The 15,801-nt window shown below is 53.8% G+C and overlaps 5 protein-coding genes across 5 annotated transcripts; 3 read left to right on the top strand and 2 right to left on the bottom strand.

The window, feature by feature from the left end:
* The first annotated feature begins 113 nt into the window (after positions 1-113).
* BO87DRAFT_406017 (uncharacterized protein) lies at positions 114-4,731 on the top strand. The gene is made up of 4 exons (XM_025625971.1): positions 114-406; positions 484-2,187; positions 2,684-2,956; positions 3,037-4,731. Exons 1-4 carry the CDS (start codon positions 236-238, stop codon positions 4,648-4,650), a joined length of 3,762 nt encoding a protein of 1,253 aa, XP_025480999.1. The 5' UTR covers positions 114-235; the 3' UTR covers positions 4,651-4,731.
* A 39-nt stretch (positions 4,732-4,770) lies between these two features.
* On the bottom strand, positions 4,771-8,723 carry BO87DRAFT_396118 (putative acetamidase; the record flags this gene model as incomplete). Its single annotated transcript, XM_025625228.1, has 10 exons — positions 4,771-4,883; positions 4,962-5,244; positions 5,316-5,491; positions 5,550-5,795; positions 5,932-6,103; positions 6,162-6,274; positions 6,346-6,802; positions 7,502-7,591; positions 7,653-8,629; positions 8,699-8,723. 10 exons carry the CDS (start codon positions 8,721-8,723, stop codon positions 4,771-4,773), a joined length of 2,652 nt encoding a protein of 883 aa, XP_025480998.1.
* Positions 8,724-9,298: 575 nt separating this feature from the next.
* On the top strand, positions 9,299-10,825 carry BO87DRAFT_385771 (putative cysteine synthase; the record flags this gene model as incomplete). Its single annotated transcript, XM_025624738.1, has 4 exons — positions 9,299-9,589; positions 9,672-9,731; positions 9,782-10,589; positions 10,650-10,825. 4 exons carry the CDS (start codon positions 9,299-9,301, stop codon positions 10,823-10,825), a joined length of 1,335 nt encoding a protein of 444 aa, XP_025480997.1.
* A 419-nt stretch (positions 10,826-11,244) lies between these two features.
* BO87DRAFT_31631 (Myb-like DNA-binding domain protein) lies at positions 11,245-13,420 on the bottom strand. The gene is made up of 2 exons (XM_025619728.1): positions 13,341-13,420; positions 11,245-13,098 (listed from the first exon to the last, which is right to left on the bottom strand). The coding sequence occupies exon 2, from the start codon at positions 12,953-12,955 to the stop codon at positions 11,312-11,314; it is 1,644 nt and encodes a 547-aa protein (XP_025480996.1). The 5' UTR covers positions 12,956-13,098; positions 13,341-13,420; the 3' UTR covers positions 11,245-11,311.
* A 200-nt stretch (positions 13,421-13,620) lies between these two features.
* Positions 13,621-15,341, top strand: BO87DRAFT_424998 (beclin 1; the record flags this gene model as incomplete). The annotated part of the gene is made up of 2 exons (XM_025627272.1): positions 13,621-13,705; positions 13,813-15,341. The coding sequence occupies 2 exons, from the start codon at positions 13,621-13,623 to the stop codon at positions 15,339-15,341; spliced, it is 1,614 nt and encodes a 537-aa protein (XP_025480995.1).
* Between the last annotated feature and the right edge of the window lie 460 nt (positions 15,342-15,801).

Raw genomic sequence — 15,801 nt, 5'->3', positions numbered from 1 at the left:
ATGATAGTGACAGTCCACGTGACTGTCGGGGAGCCTCGGTATCTTTCCGATCGGCAGTAGCGCCTCTCTCCGAAACCCCACGTTCGGCGCTCGAGCTATTCTTCCTCGGACAACTCGCATTTACATCTGCTTTATAATCAGCTCTACCAAATACTCAACCTCTCCGCATCTACCCCTGCATTATTCATGATATAACTGAGACCCAGACCACTACGATCGTTACTACACACACAACATGTCCTTCCTTGGTGGCGCCGAGTGCTCGACGGCAGGCAATCCGTTGACTCAGTTCACCAAGCACGTCCAAGATGATAAGTCCCTACAGAGAGATCGCCTCGTGGGGCGGGGCCCAGGAGGCATGCAAGAAGGCATGCGGTCCCGGGGTATGATGGGAGGACAAGATCAGGTACGAAGTGAAACCTTATCTATCTGAAACCATACATTTATATCCAGTACTAATGCCTGATTGATAATCCTATTCAGATGATGGACGAATTCGCCCAACAACCCGGCCAAATCCCCGGTGCTCCCCCGCAACCATTCGCCATGGAGCAGCTGCGACGTGAGCTAGACCAGTTCCAGACCACACCTCCCCGGACGGGCTCCCCCGGCTGGGCTGCCGAGTTCGATGCGGGCGAGCATGCCCGTATGGAGGCTGCATTTGCCGGGCCGCAAGGTCCCATGATGAACAATGCGTCGGGATTTACGCCCGCGGAATTTGCCCGGTTCCAGCAGCAGAGTCGGGCTGGCATGCCGCAGACGGCTAACCCTGTGGCGTCTGCCCCGTCGCCGATGATGACAGGTTACCAGCGGCCCATGGGTATGGGCGGGTATATGGGCATGGGTGGAATGGGCATGATGCCGCAGACTTTTAACCCTATGGCGATGCAGCAGCAGCCAGCGGAGGCGACTACACAGGATAAGGGCAAGGGACGGATGGTGGAGCTGGACGACGAGAACTGGGAGGCACAGTTTGCGGAGATGGAGACGGCGGATACTCAGAAATTGGACGATGAGGCCAACGCAGCTGTGGAGGCAGAGCTGAATGATCTGGACAGGTCAGTCCCCCAAGAATCAGGCGATAGTGCCTTTGAAAGCGTGTGGCAACGGGTCCAGGCTGAGACCGCAACCAACAGGAAACTGGCCGAGGGTGAGACCGACTTTAACATTGACGACAACCTGCACATGGGTGAGATGGGCGAATGGGACGGATTTGATACGCTTAACACACGCTTCCGGAACCCCCAACTAGGCGATTATATGTTCGAAGAAGATAACGTGTTCCGGAGCGTGAACAATCCTTTCGAAGAGGGAGTGAAGATCATGCGTGAGGGCGGAAATCTCTCTTTGGCTGCTTTAGCTTTCGAGGCGGCAGTCCAGAAAGACCCTCAACATGTCCAGGCCTGGACCATGCTGGGATCGGCCCAGGCGCAGAATGAGAAGGAACTTCCGGCCATCAGGGCGCTGGAGCAGGCACTGAAGATCGATGCTAACAACTTGGATGCGCTCATGGGACTGGCTGTTTCCTACACCAATGAGGGCTATGACTCGACATCGTACCGCACTCTGGAGCGCTGGCTGTCCGTCAAGTACCCCCAGATTATCAACCCCAATGAAGTTTCATCGGATGCCGACCTGGGCTTTACGGATCGCCAGCTCCTGCACGACCGTGTCACCGACCTCTTCATCCAGGCTGCTCAGCTGTCGCCTTCGGGCGAGCAAATGGACCCGGACGTCCAGGTCGGTCTGGGAGTTCTCTTCTACTGCGCGGAGGAGTACGACAAGGCGGTTGATTGCTTCTCTGCTGCATTGGCATCCACCGAATCTGGAACCTCGAACCAACAGGAGCAGCTCCACTTGTTGTGGAACCGTCTGGGTGCTACGCTCGCCAACTCGGGTCGCTCCGAGGAGGCGATTGAGGCCTACGAGCAAGCGTTGAACATCAACCCTAACTTCGTTCGGGCGCGGTACAACCTGGGTGTGTCGTGCATCAACATCGGCTGCTACCCAGAAGCTGCTCAACACCTGCTGGGAGCACTGTCGATGCACCGGGTGGTTGAGCAGGAAGGTCGAGAGCGGGCGCGTGAGATTGTCGGTGGCGAGGGTGGCATTGACGACGAGCAGCTGGATCGCATGATCCATGTTAGCCAGAACCAGAGCACCAACCTGTACGACACGCTGCGGCGAGTCTTTAGCCAGATGGGACGACGCGATCTGGCTGATCAGGTGGTGGCGGGCATGGATGTCAATGTGTTCCGGCGGGAGTTTGAGTTTTAAGCATAGCAAAAGGGCATATAGTGGTCGTGCTCAGCCTGGTTTGCTGAGAGATGTTGTCTAGCTGGATGGAAGGTGATGTTTTGGATATGGATACCATATATGAATGATTCTCTGCGGACTGGCGCCCACGGAGGGATGCCGTAATGAACGAAGCTCATTGAGATATGCAGTGTAAATGAGAATGCGAATTTTCTGTAGATATTCTGCTCTAATCAAATGGTTGTAATCATTTATCTACAGTTTTCCATCCCTTTATTGTATACTATTCATGTGGCTGCCTGGGGCCACTCCCCCCTTTGCGTCATCCGCCATTGTTTGCCTCGGCTCTTCTCCTGCTCCTCCTTCAACTCGAACTCCTCTCGACTTCTCGCTGAAGCAGCACTGCTCTCACAATTCTCCTTGCAAGGAGAAAATTCCACTGTATACTATGGCCGTGGTCACCGGCGCTCAACTGATCGCCCGATCGCTGCGCGATCTAGGCGTAACCGTCATCTTCGGCATTGTCGGCATCCCTGTGGTCGAGATCGCCGAAGAGGCCATCAACCTGGGCATTCGATTCGTGGCCTTTCGCAACGAACAGGCCTGCAGCTATGCTGCCAGTGTCTACGGATACATGACAGGCCGACCGGGCGTCTGTCTAGTTGTCGGAGGGCCGGGAGTTCTCCACGCGCTGGCCGGGGTAAGCTTACTCCAGCATTCTCTCCACCGCTAGCCAGCTCTTGGCCATCGTGCTAACTCCATACTATCGATTGTCACCAGATCGGGAACTCCTCCGCAAACAACTTCCCATTGCTAGTAATCGCCGGCTCTGCTGAGACCACTGGTGTCACCAAAGGTGCTTTCCAGGAATTGGACGCCATCTCCTTGCTCACCCCCCACACCAAGCTCGCTGTCCGCGCTTCCTCCCTCGACTTCATCCCCGGCGCCGTCAAGAATGCCTATCGCACATGCTGGTACGGCCGTCCAGGCCCGACCTTCGTCGACCTCCCCGCCGACATCATCCAAGGCAAATCCTCCCCTGGATACCGTCTCCCGCAGCCCGAGACCCTGCTCGTCCCCTCGCCGCCAAAGGCGAGCGGCGACCCAGCCCTGATCCTCAAGGCAGCGCAATTGCTCCGCACTGCTCGCTCCCCACTCCTAGTGATAGGCAAAGGCGCCGCATACGCGCGCGCAGAGCTCGGAATTAACCAGCTCGTGGATCAGACCCAGATCCCATTCCTACCGACACCAATGGGCAAGGGCGTCGTGCCGGACTCGCACCCCTTGAACGCATCCAGCGCGCGCAGCGCAGCCCTAAAGCACGCCGACGTTGTCCTGATTCTCGGTGCCCGTCTCAACTGGATCCTCCACTACGGCGAAGCACCCAAATGGAATCCGAAAGCGAAGATCATCCAGGTGGACATATGCGCCGAAGAAATCGGCCGCAACGCCGGAACAGCCGAGCTAGGAATTCTAGGAGACATCGGACTGGTCGTAGACCAACTCCTCTCCTCGCTCTCTAACTGGAAATACTCCCCTACTCCCTCACCATCATCGTCTAATAAACCCAACGAAACCTTCACATCTATCCTAACCACCTCTGCGAACCGCAACGAACTCAAAGCCCAAACCGCCGCCCTCCGTCCTACACCACCAAACACCCCCCTCACCTACCAGCGCGCCTACCACATCATCAAATCGACCCTCAACACCCTCTCCCCCTTCGAACAAGGCAACATCATCTACGTCTCCGAAGGCGCCAACACAATGGACATCTCCCGCTCCATCTTCCCGCTCAACAACCCCCGCCAACGCCTCGACGCAGGCACCTACGCCTCAATGGGCGTCGGGATGGGGTACATCGTCGCAGCGCATGAAGCATACAACGCCCTCCCATCCACCACCTCCACCAAGCAAAAGAAAATTGTAGCCTTCGAAGGTGACAGCGCCTTCGGCTTCAGCGCTATGGAAATCGAAACCCTAGCGCGGTACCGCATCCCGGCACTTATCTACGTGGTTAATAACTCGGGTATTTATCATGGCGATTCGGTGAGTGAGGATGAGTGGAGGGTATTGCAGGGTCAGACGGTGGGGAATGATACGAAGGCTTCTGAGACTGGTGGTGGTGCTGGAGGGACGAAGAAGGGCCTGCGCTCGACGAGTCTCCTCTACGAAACAAGGTATGAGATGTTGGCGACGATGTGTGGTGGGAAGGGGTTTTTTGTTAGGACGGAGGAGGATTTGGAGAGGGCGACGAGGGAAGGGTTCGAGAGTGAGTGCGTGACTGTTGTCAATGTCATTGTTGAACCGGGCATTGGCAAGGAGATTGGGTTTGCGTGGCAGGGGAAGGGCAAGGGGGATGATTCTAGTAGTGGAAGAGAGGCGAAATTGTAGGTGATGTGCGGGACTACACCAGAATGCACTTCAAATTGTCTGTACATCACATGTCTGAGACTATACATAGTATATACGTTCAATGTATAGCAAATACCCAGTACGTAGTATCTATAACCACTACCGCAAAACCTCATCCAACACCTTAGCCACCGAAACGGCCTTTTCTTCACCAAACCGGCCTCCAACAATTTGTACCGTGATGGGCATGTCTTTGACGAGTTCAGGGTCATCTAGACAGCGTCAGCAAATAGTCTCTACAATAAGAACAAACCAGAACGGGACGAGAGAAGGAGAGTATGTATGCATACACTGTTCCCAATTAAATCGATCCGAGTCATTCCTAGGCACATGCTCCAACCACTCCTGATCGGGCTGATCAAGCGCACCATCCACTTTAGCCACCGGAACAGTAACAGCCGCATAGTTAAGCAAGTTCCAAAGAGCTGTGTAGCCAAGCCACTGGGAACTGACGACCCAGGATTTCGGCCGGTAGCCGACCCAGGGTGTGACGGGCATCAGGAGGGCGTCGATGTTGCTTGTTGTCCATTGTTGGAGGAAGGTGGTTTGATAGGCCCATTTGGTTTCTTCGAGCTGTTCATTTGTGTAAGTTAGTATGGTATGGCTATGGGATAGAAAGATGGGCTGGGGGGTATGGGACTAACCTCTTCGCGTTCTGAGATGGTCAGTTCATCTTTCTCTGTCCCTACGACCATTCCTTCGATTAGTGGCTCCCCGACAATGTCGCATAGGTAGCGACAGTGTTGGCCTCCGTCGGCGAGGATGGCTTTCGTCCACAGGTTTTGACCTGTGACGTGGAGGGAGGTGTCCCATTCGAAGACTGGTTTGGTTAGTGGAAGTTGAGGATAAGGAGGGGGGATTGTGAACTGTGTACACACCTTCATGACCAGCCTCTTTGAGTTTCTCTGCAACTTCGCGCATTGCCCTGGCGATTGGGGGCTGCGGCTTGACTACGCCGTCGTCGTAGACTATTCCCAGCCGTAGTTTACCTGTGGGTTTCGCAGCAAGTTCCTTTCTCCATGGGATTGGGATGCAGCCTGGATCGATGTTCCAAGGATTAGAGTCGAGGAGGGATTGCATGAAATGCTCGATGCTGGATAGACTGCGGGCCATGGGCCCCGCGACTGGAGGAACGAGGTAGTGCTGGTGCATGCTGGGGATGGTTAGCCGTTGTTATAGAGTCATGGTATGTGGCGATGGAGCCATACAATGAGCAGTTCCATGGTACTCGACCTGTAGTAGGACAGATGGAGTATAAACCCTGCAGATTGGCTGGGACGCGAATTGAGCCCCCGATATCAGTTCCGATACCAACGACACTGCCACCCGTGCCAATGAGGGCGCCTTCGCCGCCGGAGCTTCCTCCGGAGATGAGTTGGTTGTTGAAGGCGTTGATGGATTGTCCGAATACATGGTTGTAGGAATCAGACATCTGGCTCAATCAGCGTCTGCCATCATGGGCAAGGTAGTAAGTCGGGGTGATTGCTTACCATCAGAGACTGTGGCACATTCGTCTTCACGTACAACACTGCTCCCATTGACTCCAACGACAAGGCAATACTGCTGTGGCTTTGCGCGGGTTTACCAACTAGTCCAACCCAGCCTACATACAAGTAGTTAGTTAGTCACCATTCGTCTTCCAGGCAGTAGTAGTTCTAGGGAATGGACACAAACCAACAGTAGTATCAAACCCCTCGACATCGAACCGATCCTTAATCGAAACCGGCAGCCCATGCAACGGACCCGTCACCTTCCCCGTATTCTCCAAGATATCATCGAGCTCCTTAGCTCGTGACAGCGCCCTGTCGAAGAAGATCTCCGTCAAGCACTTGGTAAGCTGCTGGGCGATGGCCGCGCGCTTACAGAACGCCGTCGTGAGCTGAACGGAACTAATCTCGCGGTTCGCCAGCATGGAAAGCAGCACAGTACTATCATTTATCTCCGTCCATTCCAGCTCTTTCTCCGTGAGAATGTCACAGGAGCGGATTGCCTTTAGAGCATTGAGTGGCGGATCGGCAGTGATGGACTCCGGGAGACGCCAACTAGGTGGAATGGCGGCCAGCTGAGCTGCGCGCTTCTTGTAGACGGTTGATTTCCAGGTTGGAATAGTCATGATTGTTGTTTCTATATACTAGCTTTGCGGATATTGAATGTCTTGGGCAAATGGGTAAGAAGGACTATGGGTGATTAAAACTACTGGAAATTCCAGAGTCGTACGGTGGAAGAAGAGGCCACAGCGCCGGACTTAAAGCCGGATGGGGTATCAGGTGTTCTACACGACAGTCCAACACGGTTGGCTATCATGGTGATGAACCAAGGGAGGAGATAAGTTGCACGGCCGGATGATATCGGTGGTGCTGCCAATCAAGGGCTCCTGATCGTCTTATCCTGCCTATCTCGGGGGAGGATGGATTAGGTTTCTATCCGGATGATGCTGCGGGGATGGGAGGGGAAGCTGACCGGATTTGGTGCCGATTTCCCCTCACGGGTTAGCAACTTGGTGCTTTGGATGGATGAAATGATGGGAAGGAAAAGAGGGGAAGGGAGAAGGAATGGATGGAAGAGATGGTTTGAGGGTCGGATGAAGGGCCCGCCAACCATGAAGCTCCGTCAGGCGCCGAGGCACCAGAGTTACGGCAGAGACGAAACACGAGCAGATACAGAGATATGCTTGCTTGGATATTTGATACTATGGTACATATAGACGCCTCTACACAGTGATCAACATGCTGGCGTTCTTATACCAGGTCAAGAGCGGATTCTCTCCGTTCTTCGTCTCCGTGTCCTCAATATACGCCCACCGGCGCATGAAGTCTTCATGGCTCATTACCTGCGTCAGCTTGCCCGTGACAGCACGGTAGATGTCTTCGGTGGTGTTGAAGTCAGTAGGGAAGAAGATATCGAAGTATCCTTGGTGGACCTAATGTAGAGTTAATAAACAACCAACCAACCACATAGAAGAAGGTAAGGGAGCAGCATACGAATGGCGTCGATACTGGAACTGTCCGTCTCTTGTACCGCGTCTGCACCACGGGCGCATTCACTCCCGGCACGGCATCCGGGAGAGTGTCAAAGTCACTGGCGATCAGGCGGTGGCCCGGGAAATAGGTGTTCAGGATATCGAAGAACTGCATAAGCCGGGTGGGGATATACTCCGGCAGGGTGTAGCGATGGCCCTCCTGCCACGGCAGCTGACTGCGCATCAATTTCATGTACTTGGAGGTCAAGGGAGTGCGAAACTTCCGTCGCGCCGCAGCCTGGCGCACTCGCAAAAAGCGAGAAGCAATCGGGTCCAGCTGCGTATTGTAGTACTCGAGAAACTCGCCGTTGGCGTCAATCAGCACTCCACCTTGCTGAGGCAGCTCCGTCTTGAGGTCGTAGCGGATTTGATCATGGGAAAAGTTATCGAACACCTCCAGCGCCAGGAAGAAGCACGGCGAATGTACATATGTATCCCAGTCGAAAATCGAGCGGTTGATGATCTCCACACGGTCTGAATGACCGGCCGCATCCAGCGAGTCGGTCAAGTTCTGCATCTGAAGCGATGCGAGCGACGGCGAAATCTCGATGATCTTGTACTTGGTCCGCTGATAAACCTCGTAATCTGTGTCGCGAATGTAATCCAATATGTTCATCATCATGGTTCCATTTCCGGCACCCATTTCGTATATGATCAGGTCGTGGTAGGGGTACAGCGTCAACTTGTAATTCGACACCAAGTACCGTGCAATCGTCTCTCCGTAATAGGGTCGGAAAAGCTCCGTTGGCGTGTGCCACAGCTGACGAGCGACATCTGGATTGGTCTCATCTAACTGATCCTCAAATTCGTCGTAACGTTGCCCAAGCATGCGATAAAATGCCGGACCGTCCTCGATCTCGTTGAAATAAAATGGCTCTCCGGGGCGGAAAATGGTGGCGTGTTTCGAGAAGTAGCCGTAATTGTGATTGTATAGACTGTCTAGAAAAGAACGAGACAACATAATTAGCATCAGCGACCATCAATCACATAGTGGATAGGCCTCCAAACCATCGATGAATTCTCTCGTCAGCATCTTTACTTGTCGCGGCCGCTCACGATGATGGCGGAGCTCTTTGGCCGTCACCAACGGATACGCCTGCAATTGCTCTTCGAAATTATCGACATTTTGCATGACCTGATCTCGCGGGGCCCATAGTGTTCCAGGATCTAGTTTCGAATGTCCAAAGAGGCGTCTCTTAAAACTTTGGAAACTGAGGTTGCGAGACTGTTGACGGGATGGGGTAGATGACAGGCGCACGCAACCCGGTCGGCGCCCCGACAGGGCAGATGAGGATCTCCATGATTGGCGACAGGCAGGATGTTGAAACAGCTGCCGGAACAGCTGATTCAGGACTGGCGAGTCCATGAGGAGGAATTGGCGGCGAGCAGCAGCGAAGCGCAGGCCGAGGAGGGATCGTGAAAGACGAAGAGAGAGCGAGAGAGTGAGGAGGTCAGGCGACGAATCACGAAATCCATTGGCCGGAGTTGGTCTGGTTGGCCCGAGCTTTTTCTCCGGTCTCTTCTCCGACCAGCTTCTGACGTAGATGAATTGATATGAATTGATATCTTCTCTTCACTGCAGATACTCTTACTTGATCCCCTCCAAGCATGGATGACCGCTCGCATCTGTATATTGGCACTGCCTTTGTCGCTGGTGTTCTTCTCACGCTGGGATTCAAAGATCTTGTCTACCCGGAATTAGAGAGCCGCGTCAAAGACTACTACCAAGCAAGCTCGCAAGCGAAGACAGCCGCAACAACCTCCGAAGATGCCTTGAGCGCGAGACCAGGCCCTCCCGCCATTGTCGAAGGCATTGAGGGCTGCATTGGAAATACACCTTTGTTTCGAATCAAATCATTGTCCGATGCGACAGGGTGCGAGATTTTGGGCAAGGCCGAAGTACGTCATTCCACTCTTACATCGTCCACATTTTTTTACACCTTCAACAACAATAATTGGGGTATATCTAACAATGCTGCAGTTCCTCAATGGAGCTGGACAAAGCTCCAAGGATCGCGTCGCGCTGAGCATGATTCAAATAGTAACGCAACCCACCCTACCCCTCTGGATTGTCTCTTACACCCCCCGCAGGCCGAAGAACACGGTATCCTAAGACCTCATTCAGGCGACACAATCTACGAGGGTACTTCCGGCTCCACTGGAATCTCCTTGGCTACCTTAGCCCGTGCGAAAGGCTATCTGGCGCACATGTTCGTTTCCCATAGCCCTACCCACTTTCCTACAACCTCGCTACAAGCTCTCATACTAACGATATGCTTTAGCTGTATGCCATCCGACCAAGCGATTGAAAAGTCCAATCTCCTCCTTAAACTAGGCGCCATCGTCGACCGCGTACCACCCGCACCCATTGTGGAAAAGGACAACTTCGTCAACCGGGCGCGAGCTCTTGCGCAAGCGCAAACCGCATCGAACACGGACGGAAGGGGTTTCTTCGCTGACCAGTTCGAGAACGAGTCCAATTGGCGGGCACACTTCAATGGCACGGGGCCTGAAATCTATGCGCAATGCGAGGGAAAACTGGATGCTTTCGTCGCGGGCGCTGGGACTGGGGGTACTATCTCTGGCGTGGCGCTCTTCCTGAAGCCAAAGATACCGAACTTGCATGTAGTGCTGGCCGATCCTCAGGGAAGTGGACTGTACAATCGAGTTCGCTTTGGCGTCATGTTCGATTACAAGGAGAGGGAGGGCACTAGACGACGAAGACAGGTCGATACTATTGTTGAAGGAATTGGGATCAACCGTGTGACGGCGAACTTTGAGGCTGGGAAGGAGCTGGTTAATGACGCAGTCAGAGTGACGGACGCTCAAGCTTTGGCTATGGCTAGGTGGCTTGTAGAAAAGGACGGCATATTCATCGGCAGTAGCAGTGCCGTGAACTGTGAGTACCCCCCAAGGATTCCTTTGCCGTGTTACTCATGCTAAATCTCCCATCACACAGGCTTCGCGGCCGTGAAGACGGCAATGAAGCTGGGACCCGGTCACAGGATTGTGACAGTGCTGTCTGATTCGGGTTCGAGACATCTTTCTAGGTTCTGGGCCAAAGCCGGAGATGTTGGTGGCGCCGTGGATACAAAGCTGGAAGATGTTTTGAACGCAACGGAAGAGGATCAATAGAAGCTACGATTCATTGCGGACAAGCATGGGGTTCGTCACGGGCAAAGAAAGACAAGGCAGAAATAATCATCTATGGGCCTCCGGGAAGACCCCTGGACAGGGGCGACAAAGCCCAAACATGCTATTCCCGCTATGCATGAAGCTGATGCTAGTGTCGGACATGGCGGCGGCCAGAACTATGCTCGTTGCCGCTGAAACTGACAAGCTGGGATCCCCTCGGCCTTACCCGGACGAACCGTGGCGGTGGCTCCCATTCGCGCTAGATAGAACCGCGCGATTGTCTACGGCCCTCCTGTCATCCAGACTTGCCCTAGTGGGTCGTGGCATGAATCTGGCAAGAAGTCGTGCTTGAGGCGATCGTCCCCACTGACTGGTTGCACGTCTGAATCGAATCGTCGAACTCTGACTCAGTTGCCGCGAATCGGCTTCATCCCGTCCTTGTCAGTCTGACACGGGCGCGCGCCCAATTATCTTTCTTCGTGGGCATTAAACGGCCTCGCCACTCCAGAGCTGCAATAGTTCGAATTCGATCTCCGCAACTGGGCGTCCAGACAGTCTTGCACGGACGGTGGCCCACGAGAGGTTGTGTTGGTCTTTGATTTTGATTAACTCTTCCCGCTCCTGTTTAGTCCACGGTCTGGACAATGGCGGCGGGTTCGCTCGGCGTTCACTCCAGTGCGTTTTATTCCAGTTAAGGAGTTGGGGCAGGTTTTTGTGTGGAAGTCGGTCGACGATCTCGTTCCACTTTCTCCCCTGTACTTGCCTCATCTCAATAATCAACCTTGCTTCATCTGGACTAATGTACGTCCGAACACGTTTCTTCGTAGGCGTCGTCGTATCAAGATCGTCTGGAGTGTTCTCCGCCGATACTTTCGTTATATTTTCAGAGGAAGCCCCACTCTTTTGGGCGGAAGTGCTGGTCGCTGCTGCCCGCTTCTCTGAATCATGAGAGTTGGTTATGGCGGCCAGATGCTTCCGCATGGCTGCCTGATCATGTTGGCCATCGGGGGCCTGCGATAGAAGGCCCTTCAAATGGGAAATGTAATCGGATCGAGCAAAGTATTGCTGGCAAGACTCGCATCGGTCTTTCGCACGGCTTGGGGTGTGTGATTCCGAGCGCTTTCCTCGGATCTCCATGTCCCGTTTGGGCGTCGGCGAGGGCTCATAGTCTTCCTGCAACGGATCGTCGGATTCGTCTCCGTCCGGCGTCTCTGCAAAGGACCAGTCGCACACGACGGGGCTAGAATGATGCTTCCTCCCCTGCGGTGACTTCTGAGGCTTCGTTGCGCGTTTTTGTCCAGAGCCCCGTCGAGAGGACCAAGGAAGTGCCCAGATAGACCCTGATCCCGGTGGAGACTGAGACCGCACTGTATTGAAAGAAGACGCAGGACGTGACTTGTTCCATGTAGGCGTAGCAAAGTCCCCGCTAATTTCAGGAACGCGCCATATCGCCTCCACCGCCTCACTGAACTTGACTTCCTTGGATTGGGCGGATGCTTCAGCCGCAGAATTTGCTTTTTTGATGGTCGGTCTCCCTGTGGCATCTGCCGTCACCTTTCGGCCCCGAGAGCCATCCGGGTTATTCTGGACGCACAATGCAGTATCTAGCAGCGAGTCCGCACTAGACCTCTCGTCGTTAGTGTCCGGGTCGTCATTGGCTGCTTCGCCCATGATGGCGTCCCATGGCTGGTCCGGGACCAGCCCTGTTTGCGATGGCATCGACGCCGGTGGATGCTGCGATTGCGTGCCGCCGTCATCTCCTGCAGCATCACCTCCGATTTCCTCTGCATCAGGAGAATGAGCAGAACTGCCCAACTTAACATTGTCCGCATCGGGATTTGGAGGTGCAGACAAGTCCGTCTCGAACAGCCAACCATTCTGTTCCCCGGTATCATCTTCACCCTCCATGGCCTGGATGTGGCCATTGTTCACGATTATATTTCCGGTTTGTAAATCAATTTCGTCGCCAACGTCCGTAAAGTCCTTGCCGTATTTTTCAAAAATGCCTTCGAAGATCGACTTCAGACGGAGATCATTCTGCGCACGTGCTTCGTGAATGTCCGTATCGTCCACCTCTTCCTCGGGTTCCGGCCCCATGGAGAAGCGTGGTCTTTTCGCGGGCCTTTCCATTGTCTCGTTAAATTGTAGCTGAATTATTCTGGGTGCGCTGGAGGGGGAGAGTAGCGACGAAGAAGGTTTCCAGCGCTGCTTCTGCGGAAAACACCGAGCGAAAGGTCTTTGGATTAAGGCTGTGACATCGCCTGTTGAAAGCTCTTTGCACTTGTAGTTAGTAACAGGTAGTATAAATAGACAAAGCAGCGGAACTGCCGATTCATAGAGGTAAAGACGAAACGAGACAAGGTAGAGCAGACTGAGAAAGGAACTGGGAGTGACATAGTAACTCCCGAATGCACAGAGAGAGAGACACATTTCAATGTTTAGTGAACAACATAAACACATTTCAAAAGCTTCGGAACAGGCTTAGCTCAAAGAGATTAACACGGACTATGCATACCTTCCAGAGTCTTAGACCAACCGACTTTGTATTCCGATTGTCTGGAGCTGCATTGAGTGAATAGAAACCATTGAAACTGCCGGTCGGGGAAAGAACGACGCCAAAACACGCGCCGCGCACGGATTGCCGCATGACGTCTCGTGAAATGCGATCCCCTGCCGACCATCCCCAAAGCTCCCTCTCGTCCGTCTCGATCTCTCCCTGGCTCCCGTCAGACAAAATCACCATTTCCCCTTCACGATCATAATAATGCCAGGGTGGCTGATTCCATCATTTCGCCATGTATTGCCAGAAGTGCCGGACTCCCTTGAAGTTGGATGGCTCTCTCGAGTCCCTCAACCCCGCCGCCTTCGACCTGCTGATCGGTACGTTAATCTCAGCTTTGGCCTCTCCTCCCTCTCTCTCTGTTTAGTTGCACGGAATAATGCCGGAAATTAACCATTTCTCGTCTCGAACTCTCCAGGCTCAACAGGTAGATCCCTGCCGGACCATGGCACTCATTCATCATCCCGACCTTCCTACCCCCAAGAGCGACGAGAGCTTTACGACCGGGCCTCTAAACATGCTACATCACCGGTATATCGGAGATCTGTTCCAGCTCCCCGCCAGGCAGGCAGTAGCCAGACCAACCCTCCAAGGCTGGGCCGAGGGGACAGTGGTAACATGTCCTTTGTGATGCTCACGGAGTCTCAAGTTGGGCCGCCACATGGAATGCCCGGTCCTAGCAGTGATAATCCCGCGAACAGTAAGCTGCCGGCCAGCACACAGTCCAACGATCGCGGATCGGACGACGCATCATTCGCAGATCAAGTCGAACGAACAAGTCGGCTGTTCGATATAATCTCCGCGCGATCCGACATTGACCATCCCATCTGCACCGAATGTACAGAGATGCTCGTGGACGGTTTACAGCAACGACTAGCAGATGCCACAAAGGAGCGGGATGCATACATCTCATTCTTGCGAAACCTAAACTCCTCTGTCCCCACAGCTGAAGAGCTCGAGGCGGCCCAGAAGTCGCTACAGGAGACCTTGGATGCGGAGAAGCTCGCCTTTGAAGAACTCCTTGCGTTGGAAGCAGAAAAGTCAGTTTTGGATGAAGAAATCGCCGGCCTGGAGGAGGAAGCCCGTCAATTGGATCTTGAAGAGGAAAAGTTCTGGCGTGATCGCAATTCATTTGCCTTAACCCTCTCCGATTTTCAGAACGAACGCGATGCGCTAAACATGAAATACGACCATGACTCTCGCCAGCTTGAAAGACTACAAAGGACCAATGTGTACAATGACGCTTTCTGCATCGGCCACGATGGCTACTTTGGAACGATCAACGGGTTGCGGCTTGGTCGATTGGCTAACCCATCGGTGGACTGGCCCGAGATCAATGCTGCTTGGGGTCAGACAGCGCTCCTCCTAGCAACCATCGCCGACAAGTTAGGCTTCCAGTTTCAAGGGTACCAGATCAAGCCAATGGGATCTATGTCTAGAATAGAGAAGATCGAACAGTCTCGACCGTCCCCGGCTCAGTCGGCGCTGAGTGGAGCAAATGCGATGTCATCCGCACCGCCCAAGATCACCGTCCTCGACCTGTTCTCATCGGGCGAGCTGCCCCTAAATCTACCTTGGCTTCACCGCCGGTTTGATGCAGGCATGGTGGCGTTTCTGGAATGTTTACGTCAACTAGGTGAATTTGTGGAGAAGACGCCGGCGCCTGTGCCCTCAAATCGCCGGGGTCAGGCTAACACTACAGTGCCCGGATTGAAGCTTCCATACGAGATCAAGCGCGACAAGATTGGCGACGCCAGCATCAAGCTTGGCTTCAACCAGAACGACGAAACCTGGACCCGTGCATGCAAATACACTCTGACCTGTTGTAAGTTCCTGCTGGCGCATGCGAGCAACGTTGCTAGCGCGGGTTCCAGTAATTCTGCTGCTGTCGCAGCAGCAGCAGTTGCAGCTGGCGAACAAGCCGGGATGCCTACAACTACCCCTACGACAAAATGAAGCCGTCATCTGGTATAGACCGACAGTGCGGGATTAAACAAGACTGCAACCCCCTGCCCTGCTTTACTCCCACTGGGATCATCAATGGGACTGGCTCCCATCGACCCTGCAGCCCACAACCCGATGTTGGGTAACGTACTTCGCTCATCATAGCTCTCACCGGATGAACCAGTTGAAACTTGAATGGATGAAAGCAAATATCTGGTCATCAGCCGTGTGAGCTGGCAGTATGGCACTTCAGCATGTATTCAGTCCACCATGCTTTCTCTTCCTTGCATCACGCGGTTGTAGCATGACCATCAGCAGCAACCTTGTCACAGTGAGAATTAGCAGCATATGATCAACGATACCGCGCAGTAGTTGCTATTTACGTATTGCCTCTTTTTTCTTCTCCCGTGGCCAATTTTTGCGTCAAAACGCTGGCGGTGTCGGAAGAGGACGATGATCTCCTCGACAAGCC

Source organism: Aspergillus neoniger (assembly GCF_003184625.1).
Source record: "Aspergillus neoniger CBS 115656 unplaced genomic scaffold BO87scaffold_12, whole genome shotgun sequence".
Classification (NCBI taxonomy): domain Eukaryota; kingdom Fungi; phylum Ascomycota; class Eurotiomycetes; order Eurotiales; family Aspergillaceae; genus Aspergillus; species Aspergillus neoniger.
Note: the sequence above shows the minus strand (reverse complement) of the source record. Positions and strands in the feature narration are given on the sequence as shown.